General features: G+C 39.3%; 1 protein-coding gene across 4 annotated transcripts in view; it reads right to left on the bottom strand.

The window, feature by feature from the left end:
• Window positions 1-15,038, bottom strand: part of CADM2 (cell adhesion molecule 2) — a 393,079-nt gene that overhangs the window by 358,123 nt on the left and 19,918 nt on the right. For all 4 annotated transcript variants that reach the window (XM_075335088.1, XM_075335090.1, XM_075335089.1 and 1 more), the window contains exon 3: window positions 10,987-11,157. In XM_075335088.1, the coding sequence (XP_075191203.1) occupies window positions 10,987-11,157 (171 nt within the window). The remainder of the gene's footprint in view (window positions 1-10,986; window positions 11,158-15,038) is intronic.

The raw sequence follows: 15,038 nt of genomic DNA, 5'->3' as shown, positions 1-15,038 counted from the left end.
GTGATAGCTGCCGTAGCGATCGCTACAGCAGCTTCACACGCACTTACCTGCCCTGCAATGTCGCTCTGGCCGGTGACCCACCTCCTACCTAAGGGGGCGGGTTGTGCGGCGTCACAGCGACGTCACACGGTAGGCGGCCAATAGAAGCAGGGGGGCTGACCTGAGCGGGACCTAAACATCCCGCCCACCTCCTTCCTTTCTCATTGCAGCCAGGACGCAGGTAAGGCGATGTTCCTCGCTCCTGCGGCTTCACACACAGCGATGTGTGCTGCCGTAGGAACGAGGAAAAACATCGTAACATCAGTCCTTCCGAAATTAGGGAAATGACCGATGCTACACCGATCATATGATATCGACGCTTTTGCGCTCGTTAATCGTATCAAAAAGGATTCACATACTCCGATGTCAACAGCGACGCCGGATGTGCGTCACTTTCGATTTGACCCCACCGACATCGCACCTGCGATGTCGTAGTGTGCAAAGTACCCCTTAGAACAGCACATTTTGAAAGATTGTAGCCTAGATATATTTGAGTTAACTCTGGCACCAGGCATTAAAGAGGTTGTCCAGGACTTTAAGATTAATGGTCTATCCTCAGGATAGGCTATAACTGTCTGATCAGTGGGAGTAGAAAGGGATACTGTGAAGGAAAAAGCGCAAATAAGGTCATATCAGGTGATATATCATGGTTAACCCCTTCAGCACCTGGGCATTTTGCGTTTTTCCGTGGTTTTTTTTTCCCTCTCTTTCTTCCGAGAGCCGTAACATTTTTATTTTTCTGTCAATTCTACCATGTAAGGGCTTGTTTTTGTGGGACAAATTGTAGTTTTAAATGGAACCATAAGTTTTACCATATAATGTACTGGAAAGCGGCAAAAAAGTTCGAAGTGCAGAAAAATTGCAAAAAAAGTGTGATTGCACAATAGTTTTTGTGATATTTTATTCACCGTATTCACTATATGGTAAAACTGATGTGTCAGTGTGATGCCTGAGGTAGGTGCGAGTTTGTAGACACCAAACATGTATAGGTTTACTTTTATCTAAGGGGTTAAAAAAAATTCACAAGCTTGTCCAAAAAAAGTGGCGCACGTTTTGCGCCATTTTCCAAAACCCGTAGCGTTCTCATTTTTCGGGATCTATGGCTTAGTGATGTCTTATTTTTTGCATCTCGAGCTGATGTTTTTACCTGTATAATTTTTGTGCAGATGCTACATTTTGATCGCCTGTTATTGCATTTTGTGCAAAATTTGAAGCAACCAAAAAACATAATTTTGGCGTTTGGAATTTTTTTGCTGCTACGCCATTTACCAATCAGATTAATTGATTTTATATTTTCATAGATCTGGCAATTCTGAATGCGGCAATACCAAATATGTGTATATTTTTTTCTTTTTTTAACCCTTTAATTTTCAATGGGGTGAAAGGGGGGTGATTTGAACTTTTAGGTTTTTTTATTTTTTTTTTAATTTTTCTAAACTTTTTTTTAGCTTTTTTTTAATTATTTTACTAGTCCACCTAGGGGGCTATATGGATCAACAATCCAATTGCTTTGCCCTATCTGTAGATCTTAGCTACAGAGCTAAGATCTGTAGATATGCTGCTTTACTTTCAATGCCGGCTGTATTCCAGCATGAGAGTAAATGACTCATGTTAGCTACAGGCATCTTCACATGATTCTGTGCTACCATGGCAACCACCAGAAGTCACATGATCATGTCACGTGACTTCCGATGGGGGTGGGGTAAATCACCATAATGGCGGCGGCAATATACATCTCGCTGCCAGATTTTGGCAGTGAGATGTAAGGGGTTAATAGTCGCAGTTGGCAGCGATTCCACTCGTGACTAGCAGGCACACATGTCAGCTTTTAAAAACAGCTGATATGTGCACGGATCGCTGAGGCCTGCCCACAGCAGGAGGTGGGGATTAACCGCACAAGATCCATGACGTACCCAGTACATCATGGGTCGTTAAGGGATTAAGTGCAATTGAATACACTCAGCGGGCCAGGTTGTGAACGTCATAACACCTGTATCAGCATAGGATAGGTGATGGCAGCAGCACCGGGATGTTCGGATTGAAGATAAGAGAAGAATTGGGTTTTTTACCGCACTATAACCAGAAGCGATGTTCATTAATTATTCTCTTTACTCATGTACAGGTCAAGTCAACGCATTTCTGAGGTCGCAGCCTCCTTCATCAGGACAACAGAGAAAATCAACAATCTATGGGAGTGTGACACTAGGCACTCCCATCAAACAGCTGCTGGCCAAAACTACTCATGGAGCTGCTCAGCACAGCTCTACCAACTGCATAGTGGGTGCATCCAGCTAATACCAAACTATTCCCTATTCATTTGAATAATGCTAAATATGCAGTTTCAAGACTCAGCCTCTAAACAGTTGAGAGAGCTGTGCTGTGTAGCTCTGTAAATGAGTAGTTCGATCACCGGCGACACTGGGAACAGCTGATCAGTGAGGTGCTGAGTGTTGCAATCAGATATTGTAAGAATAGGCCATCAATGTAAAAATACTGGACAACCCTGATAAGTATGAATGTTCCATTGGCATCATCTCCTAGACTGATGTCATCTATGTAAAGTATAAAAAAAATTGATTATACAGTATCCGTATCGTAGTATTACGATAGCATCAAAACACGTTGTTGCTGCTACAGTACACAGATTTACTTCCCATTTGCTCTGTCTAAAAACCTCAAATGGAATTTTAAAGAGGATAAATTAAGTATTTTTTTAATATTTTCGAGCAATAGACACCATACTATTTCCGCCGGATTTTGTTCTGCTAGTTTTCTTATATGGTAAAACTGATGTGTCGATGTGATACCTCAAGTCGGTACGAGTTTGTAAATACCAAATATGTATAGGTTTACTTTTATCTAAGGGGTTAAAACAAAATCAGAAGTTTGTCCAAAAAAAATGGTGCCCTTTTGGGCCATTTTCTGCGACCGATAGCATTCTCATTTTTTGGGATGGGGCTCAGTGATGGTTTATTTTTTGCAGCTCAAACTGATATTTTTAATGGTACCTTTTTTTGTGAATTTGCTACGTTTTGATCGCCTATTATTGCATTTTGCACAAAAATTGCGACGACCAAAAAACTTAGAATTTTTTTTCTGATACGCTGTTTACCGATTAGATTAACTGATTTTTTATTTTGATAGATCGGGCATTTCTGAATGCAGTGATACCAAGTGTGTTTATATTTTTTGCTTTTTTAATCTTTTAATTCTCAATGGGGCGAATGGGCGAGTGGATTGAACTTTTAGATTTTTTTATTTTTTTTACATTTTTTTATTTTTTTGTTTTTACTTTTTTTCAATTTTACTAGTCCTCCTAGGGGACTATAAGGATCAGCAGTGTAACCGCTTGTTCATTTCTCCTGATCAAAGCTGCACAGCTCAGATCAACAGAAATGCTCGTCTTCTGTTACAGCCAGCGCTCTTCCGGCTGCAACAGGAAGTGAGTCATGATAGTGACAGAAGTCATCACATGACCTTGTGCTACCATGGCAATTATCGGCTCCCTGTCATCACGTCAAGGGGCCTCTGAAGGTGGCAGGAAAGTGCGCGTTACCCTCTACGGTCATTTAAATCGTGCTTTCACATTTTGACAGCTCGATCTAAGAGGTTAACAGGTGTGGGTGGAATGTGGATCCACCTGTGCCTGCGAGGCACACATGTCTGCTGTACAAAAAAGCTGACATGTGTGGGGATCGCTGCTGGCTCACCGCAGCAGCCACCGGTGATTTCCTCTTCAAGATTTAGGACATTCCATTATGTCCTCAGTTGTGAAGGGGTTAGTTATCATTGGCATCTTGATGATTGAGGGCTATGTGCAGACCGCAGCATCACCGCTGGTGTAATGAGCGCTCATAACACCATAGGTGGATGCCACAGTTGAACACAGTGCTCGATCATGCTGATGCCATTGAAAATTAAACATGTGTACACACTGATGAAGGTTGCCCGACAAAAATATTTGTACCTGTTTAATTTCTGGATAATTAAAATAATTAGAATAAAATCACCAATTGAGTGCAAAGTATTACTTGAGCAGTTATAGGAGTGGAAAAATTTGAAGTTTATGGGCCTCAATTCAAAAACTCCAACTGTGCCCCAATTAATGCAAGTCTTAAAAAGCATTGGTTTCTTCATATAGGCGAAAGGGACAGTTGGGGCTCCTTATGTTCCAGGGCCCAGGTGCGCTTTTAACCCTTAGGCCGGAGTCACACTTGCACGTATCTCGCGCGATTCTCGCATCGCATCACCCGGCATGGCCGCACACTCTCCTGACAGGAGCGGGTTGGCTGCATGTATTTCTATGCAGCTGAGACACTCCTGTCCGAAGAGCAGCAGGCCATGCCGGGTGATGCAATGCGAGACTCTCGCGAGATATGCGCAAGTGTGACTCCAGCCTTACACCTATTCTATTTACGCCCCTGAGTCGTAGATATAACCAGATCTACTTGAGTAATTTTTGTGTCCTCTATTTTATTTTATAGTTTCTTCTCTAATGATTTTTTATCAAGAAGAAACACTTACTGATATTCCAAGAGAGCAAAAAAGGAAGCTGGAGACAGATATCTCCGAAAATGAGAGAACAATTCCTGCATTTTCTTTATATAATGGTTATTTCCAGTTCATGAAAGCATCCTCGTACTGCCCTCTATTAACACTAGTTTTATCCAAGGGGCAAGTTACATCTGGATAGAAAATGCGTCCCCCGAGGCAATACATGGTAAAAAAAAATAAATGCACATTTTGTTAATGAGCTCACGAATAGAAGAGGTTTTGATGCTTTTACTATAGAATAATAATCAGTTTATTATTTCAAAAATATAAAAAGATAAAAAAAATAATACTTAGGCAAATCCAAACCAAATTTAAGTACAAAGATGGGAGACAAATATAAATGATGAATTCTGTAACATGTTTTTCTGGCCAGTATAGGAAGATAGGGTTGTGTTAGATTTACCCGCAGTATGTGATGTATCACAGTAATAATTGTGTGGCTGTGAAGCAATTCATTCAATACTCCTGTAATGAGCAGAACAAACCGGCATATTAATGGGGATCAGACATTTTAATTGTTGGCTGAGAGATCTTATTTTATATCCATGGGCAGCTTTATACCAAGTAAATTATTCAATGAGCCAATCCTATTCCCCTAAGTCTATCAATGGAATGCCAACGAGGGAGAAGGCACACTTTTAATCTTTATACCAGAACACTTTTTGTATTCCTTTTTATCACTAACATAAATCATAATTAAAACTGATCTGTCATTGCAGTTACATTATAAGCTGCATACATTATTAAATAAATGTCTTAGACTATGTGAAGCTGGTGTACTTACTTTGCAGCTTCTGTCTGAAATAAAAAAGAAATGCTAAGAAGAATGAAAATATGTACTGTAATGTCAAAATGACTTGCTTTTCCTATGTTCAGTCTTTTTGACATTCTTTTAACAGGCTTCGAAAGTTGCAAAGAAGATTAAAGAATTAACCGGACCTTTCTATAGGCAGCGTCGGACTGGCTACCGGAGGAATCTCCAGTAATGCCAGGCCTGGATTCAGACACCTGCATTGCACTCCGGAGCTCTCACCTGAGTTCCAGAGTGCAGCCTAGACTATACCACGAGTGCCGAGTGATTGATTCCCCGGCGCTTGCGGTTCAGTTCATGTCAGCTGCAGACAGGCCAGGGTGAAATCCTGTGCTCTCACCTGAACTCCGGAAATCACCCCGGCCTGTCTGCAGCTAACATGAACTGAACCGCAAGTGCCGGGGAATCAATCACTCGCCGCTCGCGGTACAGTCTAGGCTGTACGCAGGAGCTCAGGTGAGAGCTCTGGAGTGCAGTGCAGGTACCTGAATCCAGACCTGGTAGCCAGTCCGATGCTGTCTATAGGTGGCTTTATTTTAAAAGCCACTCACGAGATTATGTATTCAATCATGGCCAAAAGTGTTGGTACTCTTGAAATTGTTACAGAAAAGAAAGTATTTCTCCCAGAATATTATTGCAATTACACATGTTTTGTTACACACATGTTTATTTCCTTTGTGTGTATTGAGCAACACAAGAAAAAAAAAGTAAACTGCACATAATTTTACACAAAACTCCCAAAATGGTCTGAACAAAATTGTTGTCCCCCTCAACTTAATATTTGGTTGCACACTCTTTGGAATAAATAACAGAAATCAATCGCTTTCTATAACCTTTAACTAGCTTCTTACACCTTTCACCTGGAATTTCGGACCACTCTTCTTATACAAACTGCTCCAGGTATCTCATATCAGAAAAGTACCTACCCCAACAGCAATTTTAAGATCTCTCCACAAGTGTTCAATGGCATTTGAATACGGACGCATTCCTGCCAGTTCAAAACTCTCAAGCGCTTTGTTTCCATTCATTTCTGGGGCCTTGTGGAAGTATGTTTGGGGTCATTGTACTGCTGAATGATCCATGACCTAGGACACAAACCCAGCTTTCTGACACCGGGCACAATATTGTGTCCCGAAATCCTTTTGTAGTCCTCATATTTCATGATACCTTGCACACAGTCAAGGCACCCAGTACCAGAGGCAGCAAAACAACTACAAAACATCTTTGAAGATTAACCATATTTGATTGCAGGTACTGTGTTCTTTTCTTGTAGGCATCCTGTGTAGGCTTTACCAAAAAGCTCTGTTTTTGTCTCATCTGCCCACAAGAGGCTTTCCCAAAAGGATTGTACACATGTACAATCAAACAGGGAATGTACACATGTACATTTTTAGACAATAGAAAAAAGGGGCGTGCACACTAATTTGAGAGTGAGGTGCTAGTGAATGGGGAGACCCCTTTAGTATACATATAGAAGTACACTGCACACTCAATAAAGTAAATAATGTATCAATTTATTGAAAGTTCAAAAAAAGCCATGCAAAGGAAAATGAACTAAAAGACAGAAAATTGCTCTGACGTTGCGGCCACAGGCCTTGTTCACAGAGTCTGCTGTCACTAATAGTTCTGTATTCCAGGGAGAATGCTGTATCAATAGGATAGTTGAAAGATTTACATACATATTCTGAATGGAGTATCAGGAACGCCTAGGGCATATTATCCGAGCCTGTGTGGACGCCGGCGCTCACGTGCCTTGGCTGTATAGGACGGCACTTACAGCTAAGGCACGTGAGTGCCGGCATCCACACAGGCTCGGATAATATGCCCTAGGCGTTCCTGATACTCCATTCAGAATATGTATGTAAATCTTTCAACTATCCTATTGATACAGCATTCTCCCTGGAATACAGAACTATTAGTGACAGCAGACTCTGTGAACAAGGCCTGTGGCCGCAACGTCAGAGCAATTTTCTGTCTTTTAGTTCATTTTCCTTTGCATGGCTTTTTTTGAACTTTCAATAAATTGATACATTATTTACTTTATTGAGTGTGCAGTGTACTTCTATATGTACACATGTACATTTTGGCAAAGTACAGTGTAGCTATTTTATGTCTTGGTGTCAGCAGTGGGGTCCTCCATGGTCTCCTGCCATACCATTTCATTTAATTCAAATGTGGACAGATAGTTCACACTGACACTGATGCACTCTGAGACTGCAGTACAGCTTGAATTTCTTTGGAACTTGATTGAGGCTGCTTATCCACCATCTGCCCTACCTGCATTGCAACGTTTCATTAATTTTTCTCTGACGGCCACGTCCAGTGAGCTTAGCTACTGTGCTATGGGTTGTAAACGTCTTATGTTGCACATTGTGTACAAAGGAACATTAAGATCTCTGGAGATGGACTTGTAACCTTGAGATTGTTGATATTTTTCAAAAATGTTGGTTCAGAAAGCCTCAGATGGTTCTATTCTCCATGATTAGTGTGGAACACACAGACACACAATGCAAACAATGAGGCAAATTCTCCCTTTTTATCTGATTTTAGGTGTGATTTTCATATTGCCCACACCTGATAATTGCCACAGTTGAGTTGAATGAGCATCACATCCAAAAAAGTTCTTTACCCCCAATTTTGGTAAGGTGCAAAGAATTTTGTCTGGCTCATTTTTGTGGTATTGTGTGAAATTATACCCAATTTGCTTTTTTCTCTTTTTTTTGTGGTATTCAATACACAAAGAAATAAACAAGTGTATGACACAAAACATGTGTATTTGCAACTATTTTCTGGGAGAAATATTTCATTTTATGGAAGAATGTCAAGGGTGTTAACACTTTTGGCCAAGACTTTATAATAATAAAAAAGGCATGAAGCCAACAACCAAAAAGTTGGCTAAAAAGATGGTTCAGGAAAAAACTATTTCTTAAGACTTGTCTGCTTTAAAAAAAATCAGCAAGTACACAACATCTAAAAGATCTCATCGGCATATTCTTTTATTGTGAACTGACTTTGGAGCCAGTCATTTGCATCCATGTAGTTGGAGCTGATAAATAACTCATAAGACTTTTACTGATGACATGTCCTGTAAGTGCTATGATACCAGCAAGTTTTCGGTGTGAAGAAAAATAGACGTAGGTTTTGTATAGCAGGTGGGTCATCACCATTATTACCATGGGGGGTCCAAAATTTGCTACCGTTAGTAGGCTTACAGAATTAAATAAACCAAGAACACCATACAAAATATGCCCCAAGGGTACATAAAGTGAGGACCAGATGGGTGAGCACAAATACTTCAAAACGACATGGGAAAAATAGGTGGACAAGGAGTGTGAGAGCCACAATTTATTAGTAATAAATGTTTATCAGATACATATAGAAGTAGTTAAGTATCAAAAAATTTGGAGGCAAGGTAAGTTAAGCAGTGCTTCAGCATAGCAGCAGCAATATGGTGGTTAAAATATTACATATCGGTATTGTGAATAGGGAGGGAACACAGTGGGACAGAGTGGCTGTTCGCTGTGGGAGGTCTTTTTTCTTCATTCATTGCATACCTTGCTCACACTGCATTTTGTACTGTATAGATATATGTTTGCACTATTTGCACTTTATGTATTTGATCTATATACTTATGTGTATATAGATCAAATGTGTACATAAATCAAATGTGTACATACTCTCAGCCTTCTCTTTTTTTAAAAAAATGAGAAGGCTGAAAGGAGACTTAATAGCGATCTACAAATATCTGAAAGGTCACGGTGTAGAGGGAACCACCCTATGCTCAGTAACACAAGGAAGTACAAGAAGCAATGGCATGAAACTTAAAGGAAGGAGTTTCAGATTAGACATTAGGAAAAACTTTCTGACAGTGAGGGCATTCAGGGAGTGGAAAGGGCTACCACGGGAGGTAGTGAAGTCTCCATCAATGGAAATCTTCAAGAGGAAGCTGGATAAATATATAGCTTGGATGATTTAGGAAAACCTGCACTTGCAGGGGGTTGGGCCCGATGGTCCTTGAGGTCCCTTTCAACTCTACCATTCTATGATTCCATGTGTGCTTGGTACCCAATTATATTATGTTTAGTCATTTTGTTCTGACCTTCCACCTTGTGTCGTGCAGTGGCATGTTTATATGCTGACACTGGCTCTGTCCTGATATTGGCCATAGTAACTTGTTTTCTTGCCTCCCAATTTGTTTGTACTTTACTTCTTCTATATGTATCCAATATACATTTATTACTAATAAATTTGTATTCTATTTACTGTGGAACTTAGACTCCTAGTCAGTAGACTTAGCAGCAATGGGCAAACTTCTATGATCTGTTCAATACTTGCAGGAGATTCTTTAGGTATACAGGATTCTTTTATACTACATTTGAGTTATCAATAAATTAACGAAACAGAAAAATCTATGACAAATTTACAATCCTGTAGATGTTTTACTGTGAGGGCAGAACTAATGAAGACTGATGTAAGTATAAGGGAAGAACAGAATTTTGCATTAGTCTTTCTCAGTTGTATCACGAAAAGAGGAATTAAATTTTCCCCAAAACATTCAGAAAAATTCACAGCAACAGTGTTAACCCGCGTAGGTCACAGCATCAAATGCACTAACTGGATGCAGCAAAACCCCTTAATAAATATGGAGGCAACAGGTGCAAAACACTGATGGAGCAACCACTCAGGCACTACCAATCTAGGGAGGGGGTGATTGCTTAGTATTAAAACTACACACATATGGCTTGTATAGGTCACTGTTTACACATGGAGGTGCACAGTGTCTGTCTTACAGCCTATTGATGACGCCCATACTATTAGACTTGGCGGGCTGCCCAGCACTATATAAGTGCACCACACAGGAACGGAGACCCTAGTTTACAAGATTACATTAATGGGCCTGGCTGCATCCAGTATAAAGAGATAAGTGCAAAAAAATATATTTTATATATATATATATATATATATATATATATATATATAAAAATATATTTTTTTGCACTTTATATATATATATATATATATATATATATATATACAGTGTATATCAGATATTAGTTGATATTATGGCCAAAATATGGATGCTCGCAACCCAACATCAAGGGTCCTCATGCTTGTGAGTCCCTACACTAAATTTAAAAGCTAAACCACAAAAAGAGGAATTAAATTTTCTACCAAAAATTAAGAAAAATTCACAGCAACAAAGGGCAACAGAATTGATTCTGTGGCCTGGATAGGTAAACACTGTTGCCCTTTGCTGCTATTTATCAGTTGTATCATTAAAGGTTCTTCCATATATATAATTTTTTATATCACTATAAATAGAAGATTGATTTAAACCTTTGATACAAATTCATGTAAATTCGCCATAATTCTTAAATGTAATTTTGATCAGTTTAAGGACATAAAAACTTAGTTTTTTCATTATTGAGTTATTGAGAGTAATTGTCAGAAAAGGATGCAAAGTCGGACATCACAGCTAAGAAAATGGGGAGTATCAAAATCAGTGACATTGGAAGGATTAGCAATTTTCATTGAAGTCAATCATTCTTATATCAACAATTTCATACTATTTATGTACTTACAGTGGATATCTAAGGACTGTGTTGCTATATGAGGTGTCGAATTTAGAGAATCGTGGTCCACTCTGCAGCTCACGACTGTGCCATCATCCTTGCGATCCCCTCGGAAATCCAGCACACTAACAACCGTGAAGGTCTTTCCATTGCTATCTCTCTCTTGTTTTTTCTCAACGTCTAAATTAAAAAGGAGTCAGAAGTTTAGTGAAAGGTTCATTATAACAGCAGGAAAACACGGTGCTCCATTCCTAACTGCATTTTTACATCTAGACAAGTGATAGGTGGAAAACATTGAGTGTGCCTTACAAAATGTAGCAGAGTTTTACTTTATAACATGAGAATAGAAAACTACTTCTAAGAGTATATTAATGTCTAAGATAAAACTAAAAATAATATTTTGAATATTTGTGCAAGATAAAAGTTAGAGACTTTAACTTTTACAATATTTTTACATTATTTGGCAGCAAATGTCTTCTAGAAGACCTAAGATTATCCCAAATAAGTGCCTAGTACTAAAGACAGATAAACATTGGCAACAATGGCTCAGTAATCCATGACCCTTCACACAGATTGAATGAAATACAATATCCAGTCAAACCTGAAATCTCATATTAATCCCTAAAATAATGACTGCGCACTATCTGACCCTTGCACAAACTGCTGGGTACGACAAGGAATACAGAATAATGTACAGTTTCAGATTTTAAATTCATCAATAGTTTTTAGGAGATTAGGGAACCTACAACTTTTTGTGAGTTTTAAACTTCTGTGTGGCCAATGCTTGTGAACGTTAACACTATTGATACCTTTCTAACAATTATATTAGTGTTATGAATAAAAATTCCAAATCAGTAACATATTATCGTGACTGTATTACTCCACAATAACCTCATGTTGTTCACGAGAGGTAACAGTTATCCAAAAAGAAAAAAAACAAAAAGAATGTACAATACATTGACGACCATGGAGAAACTATTTTATATATAACAAATGGATCAACGGAAACACTAAAAACTAATTCAAGAAATGCAAAATGTTTTTAAAGGACGATTTAGTAAAAAACAAAAATCACTAATCTTTTTTTTAAGATAAAGTTACAGAGGAACTATTGCCGGCTATGAAGTGTAGTGTTATTCTTTCTATGTCTAAAGCCTCATCTGCAGCATATCAAAAAGTGAGTACACCTCTCACATTTTTGTAAATATTTTATTACACTTTTTCATGAAACAAAACTTCCCTTTGATACAATGTAAAGTAGTCAGTGTACAACTTGTATAACAGTGTAAATTTGGTGCCCTCTAAGGAACGCAACACACAGCCATTAATGTCTAAACCACTAGCAGTAAAAGTGGATGTAGCCCTAAGTGAAAATGGCCAAATTGTGTATAATTTGCCATTGTCCATCCCTGGTGTCCTGTAACTCATTAGTGTTACAAGGTCTCAGGTGCGAATGAAGACGGGTTAAATATGGTGTTATCCCTCATATAATCTCTCATACTGGTTACTGGAGGTTCGACTTGGAACCTCATGGCAAAGAATTCTCTAAGGATCTGAGAAAAAGAATTGTTACTACACAGAAGATTGCGAACAACCTGAAACTAAGCTGCATCATGGTGGACAAATCATAAGCAGTTTAACAAGACAGGATTCACTAAGAAGAGACCTCGCCATGGTTGACCAAAGAAATTGACAGCATGTGCTCAGCATCAAAGTCACATGTTGTCGTTTCAAAAAAAGAAGTGCTGCTAGCATTTCTGTAGAGGTTAAAGGAGTGGGAGTTCTGCCTGTCAATGCTCAGACCACCGTATTAAATTGGTATGCATGGCTTTAATCCCAGTAGGAAGCCTCTTCTAAAGATGATACACAAGAAAGCCTGCAAATTGTTTGCTGAAGACTAGCAGACTAAGTACATGGATTACTTAAGCTATGGTCTGATGATACCAAGATAAACTTATTTGGTTAACATGGTCTCAAGTTTACATGTCGGCAACCAGGTGAGGAGCACAAAGACAATGTTTCTTGCCTACAGTCAAGAATGGTGGAGGGAGTGTCATGTTTGGGGCTGCATGAGTGCTTCGGGCTGTGGGAAGCTACAGTTTATTTAGGCAATTATGAAAGCCAATATGTACTGTGACATACTGAAACAGAGTATGATCCTCTCCCTTCAAATTCTGGGCCACAGGGCAGTATTCCAACATGATAATAACCAAAAACAAATCTCTATCTCTCAAATCTAAGATTGTCATTGCCTTACTAAAGCTAAGGGCAAAGGTGCTAGACTGGCCAAGCATGTTTCCAGACCTAAACACTAATGAGCAACGTTGGGGCATTCTCAAAAGCAAAGTGGAGGAATGCAAGGTGTCTAACATCCTCCAGCTCTGTGATGTCATCATGGAGGATGGCAGAAGATTCCAGTGGCTTCTGTGAAGCTCTAATGAACTTCATACCCAACAGAGTGAAAGCAGTGCTTAGAAAATAACAGTGGCCACAGAAAGCAATGACAATTTGGGCAGAATTTGGACACTTTTACTTAGTGGTATACTCTATTGTCAGTGGTTTTGATAATAATCCCTGTGCGTTGAGTTATTTAGAGGGCACACCAAATTTACACTGTTATACAAGCTGTACACTGACCACTTTATATTGCATCAAAATGTCACACCTTTTTTGTCCCATAAAAATAAATACAATATTTACAAAAAGGTGAGTGGGTGTACTCACTTTTGTGATATACTATAAACAGTATACTTCCCTTATTCTTGGCATATGAGAAAAACTAATTTTCATTAGTGTTTTGTTCTGAGTTTCACCTTTTTTCTGTATGTGTATCCATTATAATCATTAATGTGGTAACAATAATAGCTTGTCCTTCACATTTACATTAAGGAAATGAACAGGCTTCTTTCTGCTGCATATTTTCTCTTGGAGTAAAGATCTGAATGTGCGATTTTAATCCATGAATGGAATGCAAATAAAAACACATCTCTGTTTTTAATTTTTGCCAACACTTGGTCCACAAAAAAATAAAGACATATAAACAACTGAAATGGGAATGTTTTCTACCCATGGATTGAAAATTTACATGAATTAAGTCCATCTGAAAAAGACTTAAAAAAGCAAACAATGACCTTGGACTGTGAGACAATTACCTCTTTTTTTTCTACAACCTTACAGATCAAACAGAGGTAAAACAATTCCAAAAAGAAACTGTCATGACCATGCTCTGCAGAGCCAGCTTCTCGACTTGCTCTGCTGGCTGGACCACTGCAGAGCTGGCCTACCCCATGCAATCCCCTCCAGGTTTTCAGCCTCTCCCTGGCCATGGGTAAGGGGCCCTTCTCACTTCAATTTGGACCTTCCTCCACTTTATAGCAGAACTGACCTTGCTGTCACACTGCCAGTGATATTTCTGGCTTGGCTTCGGTTAGTGCTCGGCTATTGCTTTGCTTGTGTCTTCCCTGATCCTGTCCCGCTATCTCTCCCCACCTCCAGCCCTCCTGACCACCTTCCTCCTTCTGTACCTGCTTTCCCTGACCTCCCTGTTACCCCCTAGTCTCCCCTCCTTGTCTCTGCCCATCCTGGTGTATTGCCCAACTCCCTCCATAGACCCCCAGCTGTCTTAACCTTCTTCTATTTTCTTTCCCATCTCTGTTGTCCATTCTCGTCCCTACCCTATGACTGACTTCCTTGGTGTACTGATCTCGGCGTGTTCTGACACTGTCTCGGTTTTCCCCTTTTGTCCTGACGTTACCTCTGTGTTTATTGACCTCGGCCTGTTTTGATTATTCTTCCCTGGGTTCTGCTTCCTCTCCTAGGGTTTCTGCAAGTATATCCTGTTTGGTTGTACTTTAACGACACCTAGTGGTTTAGTTGCTAACTGCACCAGGTGTCTTTTCACAGAAACACTGTGTTCCATTAGGTGAAAAGAATCTATAACCTATTTATTCCGCCATACCAAGACACATGGCGACATTAACTTATAATAGGTCTTTACCAATCATAAAGATGTAAAACAAATCATAAATGTTACATATATCTACATTAGGATCATTTTTTCA

Source organism: Anomaloglossus baeobatrachus, chromosome 2 (genome assembly GCF_048569485.1).
Source record: "Anomaloglossus baeobatrachus isolate aAnoBae1 chromosome 2, aAnoBae1.hap1, whole genome shotgun sequence".
NCBI classification, from domain to species: domain Eukaryota; kingdom Metazoa; phylum Chordata; class Amphibia; order Anura; family Aromobatidae; genus Anomaloglossus; species Anomaloglossus baeobatrachus.
This window is presented reverse-complemented; position numbering and strand designations above follow the sequence as displayed.